Below are 21,603 nucleotides of genomic sequence, written 5' to 3'. Positions count from 1 at the left end.
TTCTTCTGCCTTGTCAAGACAATTTTGAAAGCGAGATTGATAATATAATTTTAATATGATTTTCTTTTTTCCCCCTGCATTTAAGTGGAGACTATGAGACGAAAACTTGAATTAACATTTAATGTATGATGATCCAGGACTGCAGATAAAAAAAGCCCTAATTACAACTTTGTTGAATCCAGGAAGCATAAGGATTTATTAAGTTGCAGACACAGGTCTGTTTGGTCTCTCAGAAAGACCCTTGGTAGACTTGTTATTTACTGGAATGCAAAAGAAAACTCAACTGTGCAAATCTCTGATCATAATCATAATTGGTCTCTATGGCTGATTTCCAAATGCATTCAAAATAGACCATGTTCTCCTCAGTTTGTTTTGTAATCACTGTACATTTACAGTGTCATTTTAACAGATTGCAAAGCATGCCTTGCAGGCAGGGATCCTAGAGAAAGAAAAATAAGCAAAGACGTTTGTATGCAGAGCATCTTGCATACTGTATCTTTGAGCCTAATAATTGAAGACTGCATCTACTGTAAATGCTATTCAGATTCTCAAAGATTGCAAAGGGGCCAGATGCTCAGTTACAAGAGAGGTCATTTATCTGTTTCTTTTTTATCATTATTTCCCATCATGCTATTTTCTTGCATTGAAATATTTAACAAAGGATCAGCGGTGACCTTACCAATGACTGACAGCAATTCCAGATGGAATAGTGATTCTTTCTTTTTTTTGCCTTTCCAGGTTACAGTGATGGTTGGCAGGTCTGCAGCCAGCTGGGACAGTGTGAGAGCTACCAGGACCTGGGCACTCGGCAGGAGCTCATGGCCTTTGCCCTCACACACTGTCCTCCACATGTCATTCAGAGTCTGCTAGCTGCTAGTAGCTCTCTGCAAACACAGGTGGGTCTCAGCACATCCTGACAATAAGCAGTAATGTAAAACTGCGCAGAGACCAGGCATATAAAATTGCATGGGGAAAAAATGTCAAAATACAAGCTGTGTAGTTTTTGTTGTCTTCAATCACATAGAAGCAATGCAATCCAGTGCATTGGCGCATAGTTTATATTCTGTACAACAACACAGTTTAGAACCTCATAAAACTTCAGAATAATGCTCAGCCTAAAATAAACCATACTGAAGCAGGCATGTGCAAGCTTGTACTGACTAACCAATTTCTGCAGGGGAATCAGAGACTAGGGAAGGGAGATTATATGGATTTAAAGTTTTAGCAAATCTGAGATTTTCTACGGCTGGTTTGTCTGTAGAATAATAGTCTATCTACAGAATTATAAATGTTGAATTCATATCATGTTGTGCCAAAGGTGTATAATTCTATATTAAAACGAAATTTTAAAATTGTCTTGCTCTTGACTTTAGAATGATTTTGCACAAAAGAGATGAGAGAAGAGGAAAATTACAAATCCCCAGACAATAGAGTACTTCATATACGGTTAGGTTAATGGAATTAATACTATCTGACAGATGTCACAGACAGAAAGCCTGAGGGGCGTATGAAACTTTTGAGTTCTGCAAAGTATTGAAGAGAAATAAAAGCATCAATCCTAAACCACCCATAAGATCTAAAGAAAGGGATTAGGTCAAGTAAAACTGTTTTTTTCTAAAAGTTGTTTCAATGCAAAATGTTTTAGTCTACATGGTAAATGCTGGATGGATATAAAAAAAAAAAACACAAAATATTAAGAGATGACTTTCATTAGCTACTTGCATCAATAGTAACTATCATATTGTTTTGTTTTTTAATGTATATTAGCTGTATTTTCATCTAAATAACCTTTTCTCTATGAATTGAGTTCATGAGATTTTTAAAATTATAACATTTATCTTTACAGCATGTAGTTCAGATCTTTAAGTAAACTAACTAATTTGAGATACAGAACATGGTTTCTCCATTCAGCATCGATGTAGGCAATATGTGCTTAGAAGTAATTGTACCCTTTATATTAAATAATAATAATTTGCTAGGTATGGTACTTCTTAAAGCCACAATGTATACTTTTGGCTCATGGAATATTGCATATTTTCCGATCTGTGTATCAAGTTTTTCTCTGTCATGAGTTATATCATTATAAACTTTTCTGTTTTCTTTCACTAACTTTGTACTGTGATTTTATTTTACTTTGTCACAGTTTTGTAATTCTGAGTGCTCTGCTAAATTTATTAAGTGCCATATCACAATCTATTTACCATATTGACAGACTCACCCAACTATCTTTTGCAACCTTTTTAAATTTCTGTTTCCTTTGTTTGTACCTGTTTCCTTTACCTGTTTCAAGATTTTGTATGTGTTCTTCATTGGAAAATGCATTAGGCAAGAGATGTTTAAAGCTATTGTACATATCAGAAATGGAAGTGTGAATCTTGTGACACATAAAAAGAATGGTGGCAACATATTTCTTTGTTCATTCTCTTGGGTAATTATCTTGCTAAGTCCAGTAACAACTTTAAAATACAGGAAAATGAACAATTTAAAAAAAATGTATTTTTAATTCAGCTTCCACATGTGCAAGATTGGTTTTATATTAAGGGAATTTTTGGTTCATTGGGAGTTAACATTGTTTAACTTTGGAATTAAGCACAATAAGGAGTTTCTTCACGGCGCAGATGAAGTGTGTGAGGTGATGAATGTTAAGCCAGTCTAGTGAGGTCACATGATAGCAAACAGATGGTATATTCATATCTTGGGGCCTATTTTATTTAATTGCCAGACTTCATAATTTAAGCATCACAAAGGAGAGACCTTGTTGTCAAATCTAACACGCTGGATTAATTAGAGGGGAATTCAGCTTTTCAGTGGTTGCTGTTCTTTCACCATTATGACTAAAGTAATTTGCCCTCTTTTCACTTTTGATGTGGCAATAAATGTGTGTCAAATTATACTTGTCTACTGTCTATCAAAATAACTTGCCTGACTTTTTGGATTTTTTTTATCTTGTTAGTTGACGACATTTTCGTATTTCACTATGAGTCAAATAATATAACTTTAAATGCATTTACCTGTTATTGTAAATAGCAGATAAAATGTAGTTTAATTATACTAACAGTTTAAAGCTTTTATATTCGGTGGCATAAATGTTAATTTAAATTGGTGCTTTCCATTGCAGAACTGTGGTATTGTTGTTATTGTACAGTACTGCTGGCTCATACATTTTTATTGTTTTATTTTTTTCAGTATTATAATCTTGTTACTGAACTGAAACTGAAATATAGGAAAACAATCATTATTTCATAAAAAGACTAGTCTGTACCATTCTGAATTCCCATATCTTTCTTATTGAATATACTGTTCAAGCATGGTTCTCTTTTGTTCTTTCTCTGTGTAATGTATTGTTTGGATTTCTATTTTTTTATTCTTGTTTTGTCTCGTTAACAGATCCTTTATCAAGCAGTGAACTACCAAATTAATCCCACTCATCTTGGAGAAGCATCTAATCATTTTGGAGCAGGGCTGGATGCTAAAGATTCCCAACCGGTCAGGCTTTTTGTTTATGGTGATTTTAGGTGCCTTGTTTTGTTTCTTAACAAGGGACCAAAAAACTGCTTACCTTAAGCAGTTTGAAACTGTCTTTTCAGTATAGCAGATTACACAACATAGTTGGTTTCTCTGTGGTTTCAAGAGGTAATAGTCGTGCAGATGGTACATGCAGATGTTTTACAGTCACTCTAAAAGTATATTATTCCTAATTGACAAATTTTGGTTTTAAAAAGGTGTTTTATAATTAAAAGATGCCTATAATTTTGTAGCTGTTAATGATTACCTTCACAACTCAGTGTTATAGGCCTTGCGATATAAATTACATATCCTAAACAGTTGTCTGTCTTAAGTAAGAGCTAGACTACAGAACTTAAGATGTTCTGTACATAAATTACCTTATAAACACAATTGTATGTGGTGTGTATTAGGTCATTATAGGGTCATGAAGTATCTAATGGAGGAGTAAGTAAAAAGCGGAACATCAGAATGGTTCAAAACTAGTAGGAATTAAGCAAATTAAGAATAAATCAATGCCATTTAATGTCATTAAGGGGTAGATTTATTTTACATCCTTAAATATGGTACATATCATATGAATGTCATTTTAATAGCAGTTCATCTGTTGATGACGGTTACCCATGTTTACATACTGCTTTTCTCAGATATAATCACAACTAATTTGACAAGCATATTAGCAGGGTCAACAAACATGAAATTTAATTTTCTAAACATTTTTTACATTGATTTTAGACATTTAATTTTCTAAGCATTCAGACATTTTAAAAATACCTGTTCCTACAGAGAATTTTACCTGATCAAATAAAACTGTTTCCTTGTGCATTTTAATTGACTTTTGCTTAAGGCCCCAGCTGTGTAGTAAAAATGGAAAATCAGATTGCTTTGATTTAAAATGCCTTTTTGAAACCAAATTCAATTTGGAGCAGGTGTTTTACCTTTATGTCTTGCTACACATTAGTGTTTGTTATTTTTTTTTTAAACTGACAAGTGTCATTAAAAAAAAAGCATTGTAAGGTTTTCAAATTACATTGTTTATGGCAGTGCACATTTAGGTTTCATAATATTTTTGTGCTCACTGAAATATATAAATCAACATATACAGTATAAACGATGTAAACCAACATCAGCATCAAATACTGTCCTATCCTGTTATAATGGTCCACAATTAGGAGACTGTATTTTTTATATTTCACATTATCAATTACTAGTATTTCTGCTATTAAAATGATCTATTTTGTGCGTAAGACAACATATATAATTTATCCATTATTTCACAGTTCTAATATGTGTACCACCTTTTTTCAAATGAATTTATTAATTTCTATGAACTGATAATGAAGCCTACTAATTGCTTTCTTTATTTAACTGGGTGTTGAAGATTATCCATTTTAAATGAAAGCTGTCTATTAATTGGGTTTTTATTAATAAATATTAAACTCTGGCTCCAGTGATTTAATTAGTCAAAGTGAAAGATTTAATCCATAAGAGTACATTGAATTAGTTTTAAAATATCAAGAAAATATTTCAGTTTGTGTATTGTGTTTATGTTTGGGCAGTTAAAAATGGTGAAACACAGTGATAAGCACTGGGACATTGAAGTGAAATGGTCATTTTTGCTTTGTACTATTGTATTGGTAATTTGTAATTTGTATTCCAGATCAAAAGATAAGTATGAGGTAAAGTACAGAAATACAGTTTTTATTCATTGATATTCCTGTGCATACAGTACATGTTAAACCATGTTGAACCAAAATTCTGTTTTTGTTCACTCCCCCCAATTTCAGGGCCGCATAAGTGTTGATACACATTAAGTTCAAAGTAAATTTAATTAGTGTAAAGGTAGTATTTCAATATCATTTGACTCTTGATATATTTATTTGAGATAATTTACCAAGTCTTAACTGCAGCCACTTTACATTTTTGCTTTTTTGTGCAGTTTTCTGACTTTTGTTTCCTCTTTAAAGTGTAAAATACAGCTTAAGATTCAAATCAGGATATTGATACCTGTATAGTTTAAAAGTTTCTACTTCTTCCTGATGAACTCCTTGGTTAAGTGGGCAGTATGTATTGGGTCATCGTCTTGCTGCAGAATGAAGTGTTGCTCAATGGACTTGGAGGCTTTTTTGGGCAGACACAATATTTCTGTAGACATCAGAATTCATTCTGCTGCTGCCATCATGAGTTAAATCATCAGTAAAAATCAGTGAGCCATTTCCAGAGTCAGGCATGCGTTCCCAAGCCATCACACTACCTCTACCATACTTCACACATGAGGTGATGTGCTTAGGATTATTTTCAGCCCCCCACTTCCTCTGTACTTTTCCTTCCTGTGACTTTGATGAACATTTATATTTGTCTTGTTTTTCCATAAAACCTTATTCCAGAAGTATAATGGCTCAATTTTATACTTCCTTGCATATTATAATCTGATCTTTCTGTTTTTTTTTATGCTGATGAGATGTAGCCCTTGTAATTCTTCTGTTGAAGTCTTCTGAACGTGGTGATTCGAAGTACTTTCATCCTCACACTCTGGAGATTGTCTGCAATCTCATTGGTTGTTAATTTTAGTTTGTTCTGTCCTCACTACTGTTATCTTCCTTGGGGGACCTGGTTTTTGACCATTGCTCACTCCTCCTGTAGTTTATTTCTCTAAATATTCTGTATTGTTGATTTTGCTATGCCTGATCTCTCTCTGCATTGGTTCTAATTGGAATTTTCTTTGCTCTCATCTTTAAAAGTGCTTGCTTTTCCATCTTGGTTTATGCCTTCTAACTCAAGAGGCAGACTCAAAATGTAAGCACCACGGCTGTGCATTCACAACTCTTTTATGTTTTTATAATTAATGCAACATGGAACACCAGAGCAAATAGAAGCATCTGTCAGCCATTTGTCCCAATACAGAACAGAATAAATAACATTGTTCTAAAGTGGATAAACATATGCAAAATAATATCAAAAACAAAAGCTGAAAGTATTTACTTTTGCCTCATTTTAATTGTTTGATCTAAAATACAAATTTCATTTATGCATAACAAAAATGACAAATTGCACTTCACTGTCCCAAAACATAAAGCATTTCTCTGTCACTTAAAAATAAGCAAATTAAAACCCTTTAGATTAAATAGCAGTGTTCTGTGGAGTAAAACTATTTATGTTTAAATTGAGTGTGTTTATTTATAGAATAATATATATCTAAGTATAATTTAGCCTTAATTTGCAGCAGAATCCAAAATCATTATGGATTGTTTAAATTAACAGGAAGAGTGCAGTGCTACTTTAAAAACATCAAAAAAGAAATTTGTCCAAAACTGTTTCTGCATTTAACCACCTTTATTCCAATTGTTAGGTCACAAAAAAAGAAACATGGTTGTAATGTTTTTGACTTATACAGTTTTAGCTTCCTTTCATTACTTCCATTCAACAAGAAAGCTTATCAATACCTTTTGATGATGTATTCATAAAGCATACAGCAATATACAACATATGACAAAAACATTATTCCACCTTCTGTTAGAATTCTTGGTTTTCAGACGTATATATGTAAAGATAAGCCAACAGTGTAGTAATTGTGTTGTTAAAAACTTTTGAAAATAGCACACTGTGGCTTTGTTTCTTTCTAAACGCTGAAGAAAGGCTTTTGTCTAAAATGTCCCAATACAAATTAGTTTTTAACAATATTCTCCTCGTCTTTTCCAGTTATATATTGTGTATATTCAATATATATTGGCTTGAGTTGCCCAGCAATCCTGGAGAAAACGAGTGCTACTGTATATCACCTACTGGCAATAAATTACACATTAAGCAGTGAGAAATTTAATTTCATTTTGAAATGGTGCCACAATGCATTATCAGTGCATTTGACATTAAAATAATACATTTTTGCAAACCATGTTTTGGCCACCACTATTATATGATACTATAGACATAAATTAGCAGATGAATACCTAACTTTTCTGTACATAGACCACTATCAAACAGTCACGGTGCTTCTGTACAAACAAAGGAGAAATATCATTATTATAAAGCTAATTTGTAAATGGTCACAATTATTATTACATTCTTCAGTATCATGCAATATCTTTAAAGAGGTCTTGGAAGGTTGTGGAAGGGCTCTTTTTCAATATGTTGCCAATTACTTTACAGCCCAGCCTAAAACATTTTGAATCAGACAAAAAAAATGCACATTGATGCACATCAATGTTGTAAGTTCATAACCATACAGTAACTCCTTTCAGACATTACTGGATAAACTTGAGACATTAAATGTATAAATATGTTCTAAGACATAATTAAAACAGAATGGGCTACTAGTGCAATTGTGCACCAGGATGTCTGGGGTGTTTTTGATCTTTATTTTTTTTAATTTACTATACAGAATACTTTCAGAAATGCAGTCCTTTAATGGGTAGTTGATAACAGAAATTCACAAACTCTCCATCCTGTCACTGGGTGATATGTGTTTTGTTAACTAAGATTAATCATATGTTTGATTTAGCCTTGCAAGATGGCATGCAGTTTGTATGGACGTTATTCTGCACCTGCAAAGTTCCTGTTAATCCTCTGTATGTTTCCAAACAGTTATGGTTTAAAATTCAGCAAAGTACTGATGCCTGCTTAAACTTAGCAAATGTTTGACAGCTTTTGTATCAGCATATTTTAAGTTGCTTTCTATGACAGATGAGACATCCTGTACATTATCCAGATCAATAGTTTTAACATTGCAGTGCTTGCTTGTATGGTATTCTTTTGTTCTCTAATTTTGCTGGTGAATGCTTCATCTTGTAGGCCGATGCAAAAGCTTCTAGCACAAGGCAATCTGCAGATCTGCTACATCGAACCACAGCTAAAACTATAGAGGTTCTCTCTAACACCACTATGACCACCAAGGCTGTGCTGCATGCTGTCAGTGATTCACAATGGTGGAAGAAGTCAATCAGTTACCTGCGACCTCTACATGTAAGACAATTTTACATGATCAAAATATTAAAATGACAGAAGCCCCTGCCACTGTATGTTAACATGCTATGCACAAAAATGATAGTTTATCTGTGGGGTTGTTGTTTCTAGTGTGTCTATACACTACAAGGTGAAAACAAAAAAGCCACATGTCAGCATACTATTTTGTTAGAAATTAACAAGTCATGTTAGAAAGAAGGAGTAGAGGTTACTTTCCTGCCTAAAAAGTCAAAAGCAGAAATAACACCTTTTCAGATGTGGAGCTTTCTTTCCATGTGTGAAAGTATGTGTGTACAATCACCGCTCCCCACTAATCATTAGAATGGTACTATATCACAGAAAATAGAATACTTAGTTTAACACATGGTTTAACACATGGTCTCCATGTCAGTGATGCATACTTGAGGAGAGAAGGAGTATAATTTACGTTTTTATGCAGATGCAATGTTTTAGAACATCTTGTTTCATTCCACAGTTACATTCGTGTTCCACTTGAAAGTCATTTTAGAATTCCATTTGTTTTAAATTAAACGTCTTCTGTCACAATTATACGTGCAGAAGGTGTTAAAACACAGAAGGGTAGGAGGTTTGCCTTTTTAAAGTAAGAAGACTCCCGGTTCAAGCACCAGCTCTTCTAATGGCTTGCTATTATCCTGAGCAAGCAAATTTAATTCCTTAAGCTCTATGCTCTGTCTGACAGAAACTGTTGATGCATCAATCACTCTGTACTCTCGAGAACTTGGTTTGGGTAAAAGTAGCTTCTGAAGTGGGTAAAAATTAAAAGAAAATTAAAGCATTGCTTTATATAGCACACTGTTTCATATTTAATAATTTCTTTTAAGATTTCACAGTCAGTGACTGTGCATTATAAAAAATAGGCAAAATCTATTTTCGCAACAGTGTTTATGATATCAATTTTAATTTTGATTAAAGAGCCCTAATGTATTATGATGAGAGACTATATTCATCTCTAATCACTCATGACTCTGGGGGAAAAAAACCCAACAAAAACAAAGATTCAGTCTTCTGTCACTAGATGACATTTAGACACATCTTTTTTATGCATTTATATATGCATAAAAATAAAAAATGCTTCAGTTGGGCTAAGATAAATGTAAAAGTAGTAAGCCTGATGTACTCTCTGCCATTGGAATATATAATATATAATATGATCTATAATATATAATATGATGGAATATATAATATGATCTCTCATAGAACATGTGTGCAACATAATGTTTATTTTTCTTTATCTCTGGCTTATATAGCCTGATTTCTAAAACACAGATTTAATTCTCAGTTCAACAAGGTAAATTGTAGGCATTCAAACACTTGTTTCCAATTTTGTAATATTCCATCATATATGAAGATATTCATATAAATGTAATCAATTTAATTAATATAATTATTTGGAGTGCACCAGTTTCGATTCCTGCATCTCACAAATGCCTGATTTTAACTAGCAATTCCCAAGGCTTGAATAACAGGATATTAACTATTAATATTTTATTCATTTTTAATTGACTAGTTGTTTGCCATATTTTGTGTGTTGTTTTAGGAAATTGATTGCTGCTTGGCCTTTACCATGTCTTTGTTGTGAAGAATATCCTTGAGAATTGATATAGCAGAGGTTGATGCCAGACATTATAAATATTTCATAGCACTTTGTTTTCTTAGGGTCAAGGACTGGCTTCTTCACTAAAGGGCATAGCTGAAGAAAATGCAGATATGGAAAAACAAGGTTGCAACCCTTTCTATGAGTCTCTACTGGATAATCCCTATACTGATAAAGTAAGTACTGAAAAACTTTTTACAGATAGATGAAGAAGACAAGATTGTGTGTGCATCTTTCATACCTTTGTGGGACCCAGGAAGGCATGAAAGTGATAGTAAAAAGTCAGGCTAATTCCAGCTTTAGAAAACATGAGAGGGTAATGAAACACCCTCTTGATTTCTTGTTGAATGTAACTTGTCCTAGGATCAGCTGTAATCATTTTGAAACCAATAAAGCATAGCACTCACCATATAAAAGACAATTCTTTCATATAATTAAAATACTTATAAATTGTCTTGAAATTTCTTGTTCCACCTCTTCCTCTTTCATTTCGTTTAAACATGTAGCATATTTCTTTTTTTTTCCTGTTCTTTTAGAGTGAAGTGACGTACACATCGTATGAGCACAGCCCCTTGGAAAACTTTGCTGAGGTTTTACTGCGGACAGGAAAACTAGCAGAAACTAAGAGCGAAGGCCAAAGCCTATTTCCTGCAACAGAAGGTAAAATGCACATTTCTTCCCTTTCTTCATATTACTGTACAGATGCAGCCATTCAAAGTGCGCGGTACAGACACATACCGGAGGTAATTGGCTACGGCGTCGCACATCGTGACGCAAGATGACGCGGGGTACCGCGGTACGTGATTGGTTGACCGACAGGGGCACTCGTGGTCCATTGGTCTGTCGTAGAAAGACTTACAGTAAATGTCTTTACTGTGCCCGTTGTAGATATTGAATTTTACCACTGAAGGGAAATCTTAGTAGCTGAGCATAAAAAGAATAGGAGCATACTGTAACGCGTGTGAAGGCCATAAACGATATTAATTTTGGAACATAAACATACAGTATATAGCTGGTCTTGGTACTTTAAAGAAAACATACACGAAACATGTTCTGTATGGCTAATACTAAAGCCAATACTACTATTCAATACTTTAATATTCTTTTCTGTATGTTTAACAATAGTGGGTCCTCAATGGGCTTTGACGTGCTAATGCGTTTGTTTAACAGTCCGGATGTGGCAAGCCTCTAATGTTTAACCTTTAACTGTTTTTCGATCTACTGTGATATGTAAAATAAAGTTTTTTATTATTGTTATAGAGAAACATGATCAGATTTTCTCTGGTTCAGAAAAAAAGATCTAAAGTGCTACACCTAACTTTCTTAATTCGATGTATTTAAAGCAGTGAACTACTGTAGGTGTAACATAACATTCAGAAATACAATCGAGAATAGTTTTGTGGTGTTTGTTTAGATGAAACGTTCCTAAAACGTATAACGTAACAAAATTAAAGACGATTAAAATCTGTAATCTTTCCACTTGTACTGTATGTCATCGGAAAGTTTCTGCTTTGTGTAAGGATGGTATCAAAAAGTAATCTTAAGTGGTGAGAAAGCTGTGCTCAATGTATTTAAGGGACTTAAAAGTAAAAGGAGATGCTTCATATTGCTTGACTAATTTTAAAAACTAAGTTATAAATGCAGACGCTCCCTCGGTGCCGCGCCGGGTGTAAATATCAAAATATACATTCGTCCCGGGCAGAGGCCGAAGAGCGCCCGGCTGGGGTGCGCGGGGAAGAGCAGGACACTAGTGAAAGGCGGGGTTTAGGAAGGCGTACAGTCTGGGCAGGTATAGATTACACTTTTCTAAAACGTATTTGAAAAAAAAAAGATTACAATCTAATCCTTCCACGTTTGATCCCAAAATCCCAAGAAATATAAATCTAAACGGGTAGAAAGCTATGGTGAAAGTTTATTAAGATACTTAGAAGACAAAGATACCGTATCAATTTATGTTGCATTAGCCTGATTATGATTAAAAAAACACATATAATTAAACACGCGTTTGCGATTTAAATCAAAACACGATTTAAATCAATATAAATGTTTATATTGTATCGCATACTGTCCAGCCTCCATTTCTCTATAAAAATGTACTCTATCACACACACACACAATAGAAGCAGGAAGCAGAAGCGGGGACCGTTGTCAGAAGGGAAGAAGGTGACTATTCATTGTTATCAAAAATGGCTTAGAATCGATCATGTTGTGATATTTTGAAATATAAAAGTCAATTGATTGTCCATAATATCGCTATTCTATTTTTTCGAAGAAATGTTTGTTAAAAGAAAAGTCCAGCACCAGCTGGATTTGAACACACAACCCGTGAGTTGGTAATCGGGCACGTAGACCAGTAGGCTACAAGGGAAGTCGCATGAAGAGTGAGGCGAAACAGCCCTACACAGCCCTGTCACAGTACACGAATTTAATCATATCGTTATTAAATTCTTTAGATACGCGATTCCAAATTATATTAGCAGAAAAGCTTAAAACTACCACTTTTTCACACGCTATTTCACATGCTAGTTAAATACTTCGATGCTTAAAATCGTTAGGGAGAAATGGAATACCGGTGTGTATTTTTCCTTTAAAGTACCGATTCCTGGAATCTGACTGGCTGACACCCTTCTGAAGTGGTTCCATAAAATCTGGTATACGGAAAAGAAAGCGTTGATAAAAAAGCCTGGATTCTCATGTATCTCATACAAGTATCTTTTAATACAGTCTTTGCTGTGCTCTTGAGGATCCTTGTGATATTTTGAGCTCTAGTTGAATGATAAGTGTCGCATTTTAAATCATTTTCGTAGTTAGAAATTATGAAACGCCCTGTAAAAAGCAAGGGAGTTTTTATGCCCGTTGAAGTAAAACAAAATGCCTGACAAAGTATGGCTTGGACAGATTCCAAGTGCTTGTACAAATGTGCTAAAGAAATTATACTTTGAGTATACAGCTTGTCCAAAGTCATTCATTATTAATACTATTAGTAATATCTTCGGTAAAGGCTTTGATGCATAAATATTTCTGATAAAGGTAGGTTGTGTACTTTTGTCCAACTGAGCAATCTTGCTTTCATAAAATATACCAACATTTTAATGACTGATGATTAACATGCTGTAATACACAGTTCAAAATTAAAAGCTCAAATGCTGTACATGAGAGGTTAAGCTCCCCCTGGCGGTTTTACAAGGTGACACCGGATAGTTTCCGGCATGACGTCAAATGACGCGATTAACCGCGTGATACCGCGACACGCCCACCGGGGTATGCCGCGAAATACCCCACCCATTTTGAATGGCTGCATCTGTATGTGTCTTTAAAATGTAATCTAAAATGCAGAGAAATTTCTCTTTGTTCCCGGAGATTATTTTTCATGTAATATTTTGTAATGGTGTCAAAATATCATATCAGTTAATGATTACGAGCTGAATTAGAACATTAAAAACGGAGAAGAATTATAATTCTTTACATTTTTTGTGTAGTGCTTTTCATCATAAATTATCTGAAGCACTCAGGAGGAGACCCATTTCATCCTACACTGTTTTAGTTAAACACACAATGTGACCGACATTTTTAACCAACAACCGTTCTACTCACCATATTAGGTGAAAAAATGAGGAATTCCTTCACCTAATGGGGGCATTGCTTCAAATAAGGAGAACTGCAGTGCTGTTTTTTTATATTTTGGGGTTAAAAAGAATCAGCACTGGTGAGTGCCTTTCGAACCACAATGAAAGTAAAATGTACACAGTAACATGTAAAACCTCCCAACACAAAACAAATTAAATTACCTGGTATGCACAGCTCCATATTCTGCGATTAAGAAACGAGGTAACAAAACTACTGGTGACCTGATGCAGCCTTGTGATGAAGCCTAGCAGGCTTTTTAATCCAATAAAAATATGCTGTCGATTTCGAGACGATTGTGCTGACAAACACTACTTGTTAACTCTGCATACAGATCACAATGGAACATTTCTGCAGTTCAATGTCTGCTGCACATTTTATACTTATTCGCTCGTACGTCACATTACATTAGCCTTTACAATGACTAATGAGCAGGAAGGGCCTGTGTGTAAATTATTTATACTGTCGATGAATTTATCTTGTTAACAAGATTTAATAACCAGTCTGAGAAACTGGGTCTGCCGTTACACTTTAAAGGGCAAACTTTAGGTAGGATAGATTTCTGAAATCCAAATTGGAATTAAGCCAGAACACTGAGGAAGCACTCCTGTTCTGACAAGCAGTTTCTTGGCTCCTATAATGACCAAGTTGTTAGAGTCCCAGTTTAGCTTCTCATCTGTAGTCTGACATTGCATACAACACAGAGTCTGCTGTTACCATACCGGGGCATTGAACTAAATGGAAGTGCACCTACAGGTACACCAAAACCATTTACAACATTATTTTTATTATAGGTCTCCTATACTGGGCTGCCGTTTTCATCTTGTACTATTTTTGTACAAAATAACTGTATTAACCCAATGACACAGTAATACATAATAAAACACAGACATAAGCCTAATTTGTTTTTCTTTTAAATATGAGGGTATTAATAAAACTGAGTTATTAAATTACTGTTGTCTTTGTTCATACTCAAGATCAATAAAGTATTAAATTAGAAAATCTAAAAAGGTACCTGCATGAATAAAATCCAAAGTGGAATATAAAATACTTTGTGATAGAAATTTAATCTGATTGACTGCCAGAATAAATTAAATGGATTTTTTTTTCGTGTTGAGATTTTCATTTTGTGCTTTAAATGAAAGACCTTGTAGCAAGGTCTATCTATTTTTTTGTTGTTGTTATTCTGTAATATGAATGTTTGTGAACAAATGCAATAAGTGATTTTTGACAAAGAAGGAAGTTCATTGGTACATACAGTAAACATGGTATGGTTTGGTATGGCTATATGGTTTGAGAATGATGTTGTTTTGCATAGATTTTATTAACTAATCCTTATTCTAATATTCCTCCTTTAGTTGTTTCTGTTATTACATGAGGTCGTAACTACACGATCATTACAACAATGATTGCATTGTTTTTAGTATTTTGTCAAAAGTGGTAGGTTATAGAGCCATCTGCTACATTGTTATTACTGTCAGTTTTAAAATGAATTTCTTGTATACTAATGAATACATCCTTTAATTAATTATTGTTTTTCGGGAATGTATTTAATGAGTTAGGAGCTGTTTTGTATTTGTAAGCATGTTTTGTATTGCATTTACATTTGCTTAAATTATATATATTGAAGATCAGTGGCACATGCTAAGAATATATGCACAATGTTTTTATTATTCATAGTTATTGGTTGTCCAAGATTCAAGTTTGTCTCACTTTTTTTCATAGTTGATTTTGAAATTGATTGAACATTCTTTTTCCATTTATAAGTGTTCTAAAACCATTTTAGTGTATCATGTCAGATGGGCTCCACAATCTCCTTAACTCTCTTATCACTTGTGACAGTCTCCTTCATACTTGAAAGACTCTTCTGGACAACAATACAAGGGCTGCATTTTTAAAGAGAATAGAGACATACATCCAAGACCTGTCACATTCCTGTTTTCCAGTGTGATGTGCTACCTTTCTGGCTCAATGTTTTACCTGCACAGGTTCTTTAGCAAAAATGTTGCTTGCTACAGATATACCTTTTTTTACTTCTATCAGACTCTAGCTTGGATATCTCAATGTTCTCAGTATGTCAGTTTAAAAAAAAAAAAACACCTGTCTCGCTGAGGTTCCTTGATCAGGGAGTGAATATGAAGGAAACATTCAACCATGAAGACTAAGGAGCTTTCAAAGCAAGTTGGGAGTATTCATTGAAAGGCATAGATTAGGTACAGGGGACAAAAAGCATTGAAGTCTCTGAATACCCCCGTGAGCAAAGTCTACTCATATTATTGGATCAGTTGGGATACAGTGTGCAACAGTCAACAATATTTCATCACCCCTCAAAGGGGACTAAAATAAAAACCATCTCAAATCCTACATAGGGTTTGCAACAAGGAACCTAAGAGTCACTGCAAACATTTTACAATACATTAACATCTTCATTCCATGCTGGGAAATAAAGCGGAGAGACAGTGTTTTGGAGACAGAGCTTTCTACGAGTGTGAGGAAGAGAGTAAGGTACAGTAGTAGGAATATAAAACACAGGGAAACAAAGGACAGGGTAGGTGAGATTGGGCACAGAGCAGGTGAGAAAGAGTGTCCAAATGAAGAGAGGTCTGACAGACTGTTGTGAAAAGCTGAAATCTGTAAATGAATGGAGAGAATTTAAGAAGAGTTAGTCTATCATTGAGAGAAAGAGGAAGGTGTGATCCAAGTTTAAATTTAATTTTGGCTTTAGATTTTTTTTCCGGAGTAAGAGCAACAGTCCTGTAATCCCTGTAAAAGGGCACATACAGAAATGTCAGATAAATTGTAACAGGAGAAGGTGAAATGGGCTCAAAAGATTAATGATTTAATTAATGAAATTGGTCTTTTTCTGTATTAGTTTTGCTCTGCAGTTGTACACAGTTTACATTGTACTGTATTTAAGATATGCTGATGAGTAAATATGTATATTTGGAAAAATGTCTTTATAAATAAATATTATAATAAATATATTAATGTGTGATCATGCATCTGTGACATCAGTCATAAAAAAACAAATATGTGTAATTGTGAAAGTAGGAAATTTGAAATATTGTGATAGAGAATAATTTCATCCTCACTGTTCTGTCAGTTCCTTGGTCAGACAGTCTTCTTCCTTTGTTGCTAATGCTACGAGATTACTCTATTCACATGATGATCTGTGAGTGATTTTGAAATATATTTATAAATGATTTTGGATGCGTATTTGCAGGTGATAAAGTGGCTTCTGTTACAAGAAAGGATAACTGTTGTGGATGGTACAGTACCTGTACACAGTGTCCAAAGGAAACTGCAAACAAGGTTGTTGAAGTAGGTGGACAGGGAGATAAGATGAAAAGGAGTCTGGGAAGAAGGTTCCATTTTGTAAAATGGAGATGTTATCTTTAATGATCCTAGGAACAGAAAGGGTGTTGGGGCAGAAGGGAAGCACCAGAGGAATTCAGTATACAGTAGGTCTGGAAATTGTCGGGTTGATGTTACAGCATCTAGGGCAGTGGTTCTCAAACTTTTTGGACCAAGTACTAACCCTAATCCAACCAAAGCATCCAAGTACCACCTACAAGTCATCTTCTCATAGGAACTACAGAAAATCTCAATGACAAACAAGAGCGCATGTGCACACACACTCACACATTCATATAATAAATATTATAATAATAAACTTTATTTGATATAGCGCCTTTAAAGGTGGTTTCTCAAAGTGTTTTACAGAAAAAAAAAACATTAACAACAACTAATAAAAAAGCACCATTTCAGTGAGAGGGGTGAGCCTGTTTAGTTGAGCAAAGCAGATCTGAATTAATTTTTCGAGCCTTGATACAATTCAAAACAGTCTAACAGATATTAAATCATCAGGCATTTTCTTGACGGCAAAGGTCTCACGGTGGATGTTGTAATGCGTACATTAATTTCTGGTGCAACCTCTCTAATTCGTGCAACTACACCATTATGTCGGCTTGTCATTGCTCTAGCACCGTCTGTACAAACTCAGACGCATTTTATCCAGTCGAGGTCATTCTCTTCGATAAATTCATTCAGAAGCTGAAATATGTGCTCTCCTGTAGTTCCTGTTGGTAGCAGTTTACAGAACAGAAAGTCTTCATGGGACATACCCTCAAACTCGTATCTAACGTAAACGAGCAAATTGGCCAAATCGACTACAGACTCATCTAATTGCAGTGAAAAACATCTGCTCATCTTAACGTGCTCTATCAGTGTACTTTTGATATAATCCTTCATTTCAATAATTCTATGAATGACTGTGTCTTTCAGGGGGAGGGGGGCAGCAGGTCGAGCTGTTTAGCAGCTTTTTCGCTACACATAATACGTCAGCTCTTTTGCCAACGGTAAATAAGGTTCTTCAAAAATAGTGTGGGGCTTACCTGCTTTAGCAATCCACAAGCTTGCATGTTTCCGCGTTTCCGTTTTTATTTCCGTATTTATTTAAAGTTTTTATTTCATGCGCATGGGAGCGAAACACAGAGACGCTCTGTGTATTTTTCTCAAATTAGAACAGTTCTTAAATATTTTTCTGTTATCTCGCTTTCGTGTGCCCACAAGATTACCTGCGGTCGTAGCACGTATTTCTATGCATTCCTGTGTTTACAACGTTGGCATTGTTCCAAAATCACGCACATTTTCTTTTCTCCCTATTTGCTGGAGATACAGTAGCTTTTTTTAAATACAATTGGTCACTTGCATCCGTAGCACGCATTCCTATAGAGTGGTATAGAATTACAGAGTATCTCTTGTGTCCACTGAAGTATTAGCGCGCACTGTATCGTAGTACGAAAGCTGCATATTCGACCCGTCCCGATTTTTCAGCGCACACGACACAGTTCCAGGGTCATTTAGCGTACCACCTGGCGGCACTCCATGTGCCACTGCCGGTACGCATACCACAGTTTGAGAACCACTGATCTAGGGTATTCCCTGTCAGTGAAAAAAGACTGCATTTTCTGTTCATTGTCTTGTAAGTATATGTTGAAGCAGCATTGCTATTGAAGTTTGAGGAACTCTGAGAAAGGGAGGTGTTAGTGTGTTTAGGGTGGAAGGTCTTGTAATTGGAGATAACTGTGTGAATCGTGGATTTGTAAATTGACAGAAATTGACAGTCCCAGGTAGTTGATGCAGAGGTGTATGTTTACAATAGGAAGAATGGTCGAAGATGCATTCAATTTTAGAGATGGGTGAGTGTGAGATAATATGGCAATTGTTGTAGCTGCTTGTTGCTATAAATGTTTATGCTTGCATTGTACAATATGTATTTTTATTATATTCTTACTTCATATACACCTAAGTATACTGTATATATAGTCATTTATTTGTGTATATTGTACCTAAAGTACATAGGTGAAAGCTCCACAGCTGAAACATTACATTTCTTTTCTTCTCTTTTTAGCATGGAATGAACCATTTACTTGTTCCTTTGCAACTGTTATAACATATACCTTATAATATTATTATTTCCCTCATTATCAATTTCAGGTCTTAAAACTTCACCTATTCTGTTAGAGTAGTACATGTATTTACTGTACTAAATATGTGTAATGATGAAAGAAAGAAATCTAAAAAAATATGTTTTTGTGTGCACTGTTATCATCCAGTGTGTCCTTTAAAGCTAGTAGAAAAAAAATGTCTCTTCAGAACACTGGAATTTAAAGATGCAATCATTAAGACTCAAAAGATTAATAATCACATTTGGCCTTTTCTATATTAGTATTGGTCTGCAGTTGTAAACACTGTATTGTATTTAGGACATACTGATGAGTAAATATGTATATCTGGAAAAATGTTTATAAATACATTAATGTATGATCATGCATCTCTGACATCAGTAAACAAACTGTGTGATTGTGATGCAAGAGAAGCAACAGCAAGCTAAAGATCAAAATAGCAAAGCAGTTGCACAAGATGGATCACTTACACTAAAAGATCAATGTAGAACTACACCTTGGAATACAAATAAGCACTCCAAGAGCAAGTAAGCGTTTATTTCATGCCCTTCCTCTAACTGCCCTAGCAAAAAATGATATTGTGCAAGTCACCTTAATGTCAAAAACATGTTTAAAAATGACATTAATAAGAACAAAATATTGCATACTGAGACTAAAAATGATTTATGTATTGATTTTTGATGCTTGTCTATTGGTAATTGTTTAAAACCTTTAAGGGGTTTGGAGAAATTAGACTGCAGCACTTCTATTACTGAAAAGACACTGCTGTTATACCAGTATGTTTCTTGTGTAAGTGTTAAATAAGTATTGAGTACCATTGCTTTAGCAGTTAGACTCTATGGGGTGGCAAAACACATCCATATCACATCATAATGCTGATTGATTGTCCTCTTTAACGTTTTTCTTTTGTTATTTAAGTATGGAATTAATATTAATTATCACAAATACAAGTTTTAAAAAAAATGGTCGTTCTGGCTTTTGATATAGGCAACACAATAGTTTTGTAAGTTGCTGCCCTATCATATCAATACTTCATGCCTTTTCATATGTCTCAACTTTGACTTTCAGCATCAAGGCATTTCCTTATACAGTGCAGGTATTGGCTTTGATCCTGTCATTTGAAATGATGACTTTGTTTCAGTTTTGAAGGCTCTAAATGTCAGAAAGTGATTTTTTGGAGGGACTTTACTTATACTATACACTTTCAAAAGACCCATAACACAAACCTAGAGTCTATTTTTGTGATCACTATTTAGACGGTTTTTGGCCAAATGAGTAAAGGTAAAGGGGGTTTCTGTTCAGTTTTTGCATGTTTTAAGATAATATTCTGTTCTTTTCCAATTGATCTTTGTGAATTACGTTTAGATCATACTTTCTGTGGCAGTACATTTGATTAGAAAAAATGCAGACTCTGCCTTGCAGAGCTTCTTTTGAGATTTTGTATCACTAACATGCCTTACCTTGGATCACACTAAATTTCCAAATTCTACCAAAAATAAAATATCCTTAGTCTGCATCAGTAAAGGACATTCTGTAATAGCATGTATTTAAGTAAATTTCAGGAAGATTCAATCGAAAATGCTGTTTGAATTTTGCTGATCTAAGCTGTCAGTCTTACTTTTTCTCATGTAGTTAACATCTTTTTAACTTATCAAAGCCATGTCTAGGAATAGTATCACAGTTCATCCTAGCACATAGCTGTAGAATAATGGTGATAACTAAAACATTTACAACATCAAAACTGTGATATATACAATAAAAATGGTAAATTAAATATTTTAAGATAACGCTAGCATTTAGTCACCATAACTCCTTTCCCTTTTTTCTTTTTTTTTTCTCAAATTGTGATTTAAGTCATCCTGAATTTTAGGATGAATACAGAAAATATATTTAGTGCTTGTTAATTATCATTTTAGATGGAAAGAGGCTCTAACCATCAGTCATACCAAGAAAACATGGTTGTCGATGCCAGTTTAGACAACCAGAAAAGACCAAGCCTAGAAATTGTAGTAGGAAATCAAGTGAAAAGCAAAGCACTACAACTTTGCTAACTGTAAAGAGATTTAATTTAAACTGTCTTTTTTAAAAGTAGAGAAAATTACTTAATATTGAAATATAAACATATACACATCATTGGATTCTGTTTATAATGTATAACATTTTTGATAACATATGTAATATGAATAAAAGAGGGTATAGAATAAACTTTAAACTGGTCGAAAATAAACTTCTATTAATATATAGTCTGTTCATTTGGATAGTGAGCATTGTAAACCATATTCTTAAATATCCAATAATGCATATTAATGCAAAAACACAAATAATTTGTATATTGTAATGGAATAGTACAATAATTTGAAAGTTTCTCTGAGCAGTTATGACAGTCAGTTTAATTATGGTGTGTCAGGTATCTTTATTTGAATTAAACATTTA

General features: G+C 34.2%; 1 protein-coding gene across 2 annotated transcripts in view; it reads left to right on the top strand.

The window, feature by feature from the left end:
• Positions 1-21,603, top strand: part of nbas (NBAS subunit of NRZ tethering complex) — a 277,731-nt gene that overhangs the window by 120,129 nt on the left and 135,999 nt on the right. The window contains exons 34-38 of one of the 2 annotated variants that reach the window (XM_088625618.1): positions 739-896; positions 3,388-3,486; positions 8,293-8,463; positions 10,141-10,254; positions 10,615-10,738. In XM_088625618.1, the coding sequence (XP_088481744.1) occupies positions 739-896; positions 3,388-3,486; positions 8,293-8,463; positions 10,141-10,254; positions 10,615-10,738 (666 nt within the window). The remainder of the gene's footprint in view (positions 1-738; positions 897-3,387; positions 3,487-8,292; positions 8,464-10,140; positions 10,255-10,614; positions 10,739-21,603) is intronic. The other variant, XM_088625619.1, reaches the window with a different exon arrangement.

This window comes from Lepisosteus platostomus, chromosome 3, assembly GCF_059453375.1.
Source record: "Lepisosteus platostomus isolate fLepPlt1 chromosome 3, fLepPlt1.hap1, whole genome shotgun sequence".
In the NCBI taxonomy this organism is placed as follows: Eukaryota; Metazoa; Chordata; class Actinopteri; order Semionotiformes; family Lepisosteidae; genus Lepisosteus; species Lepisosteus platostomus.
The sequence above is the reverse complement of the archived record's forward strand: the minus strand, read 5'-3'. Positions and strand labels throughout refer to the sequence as shown.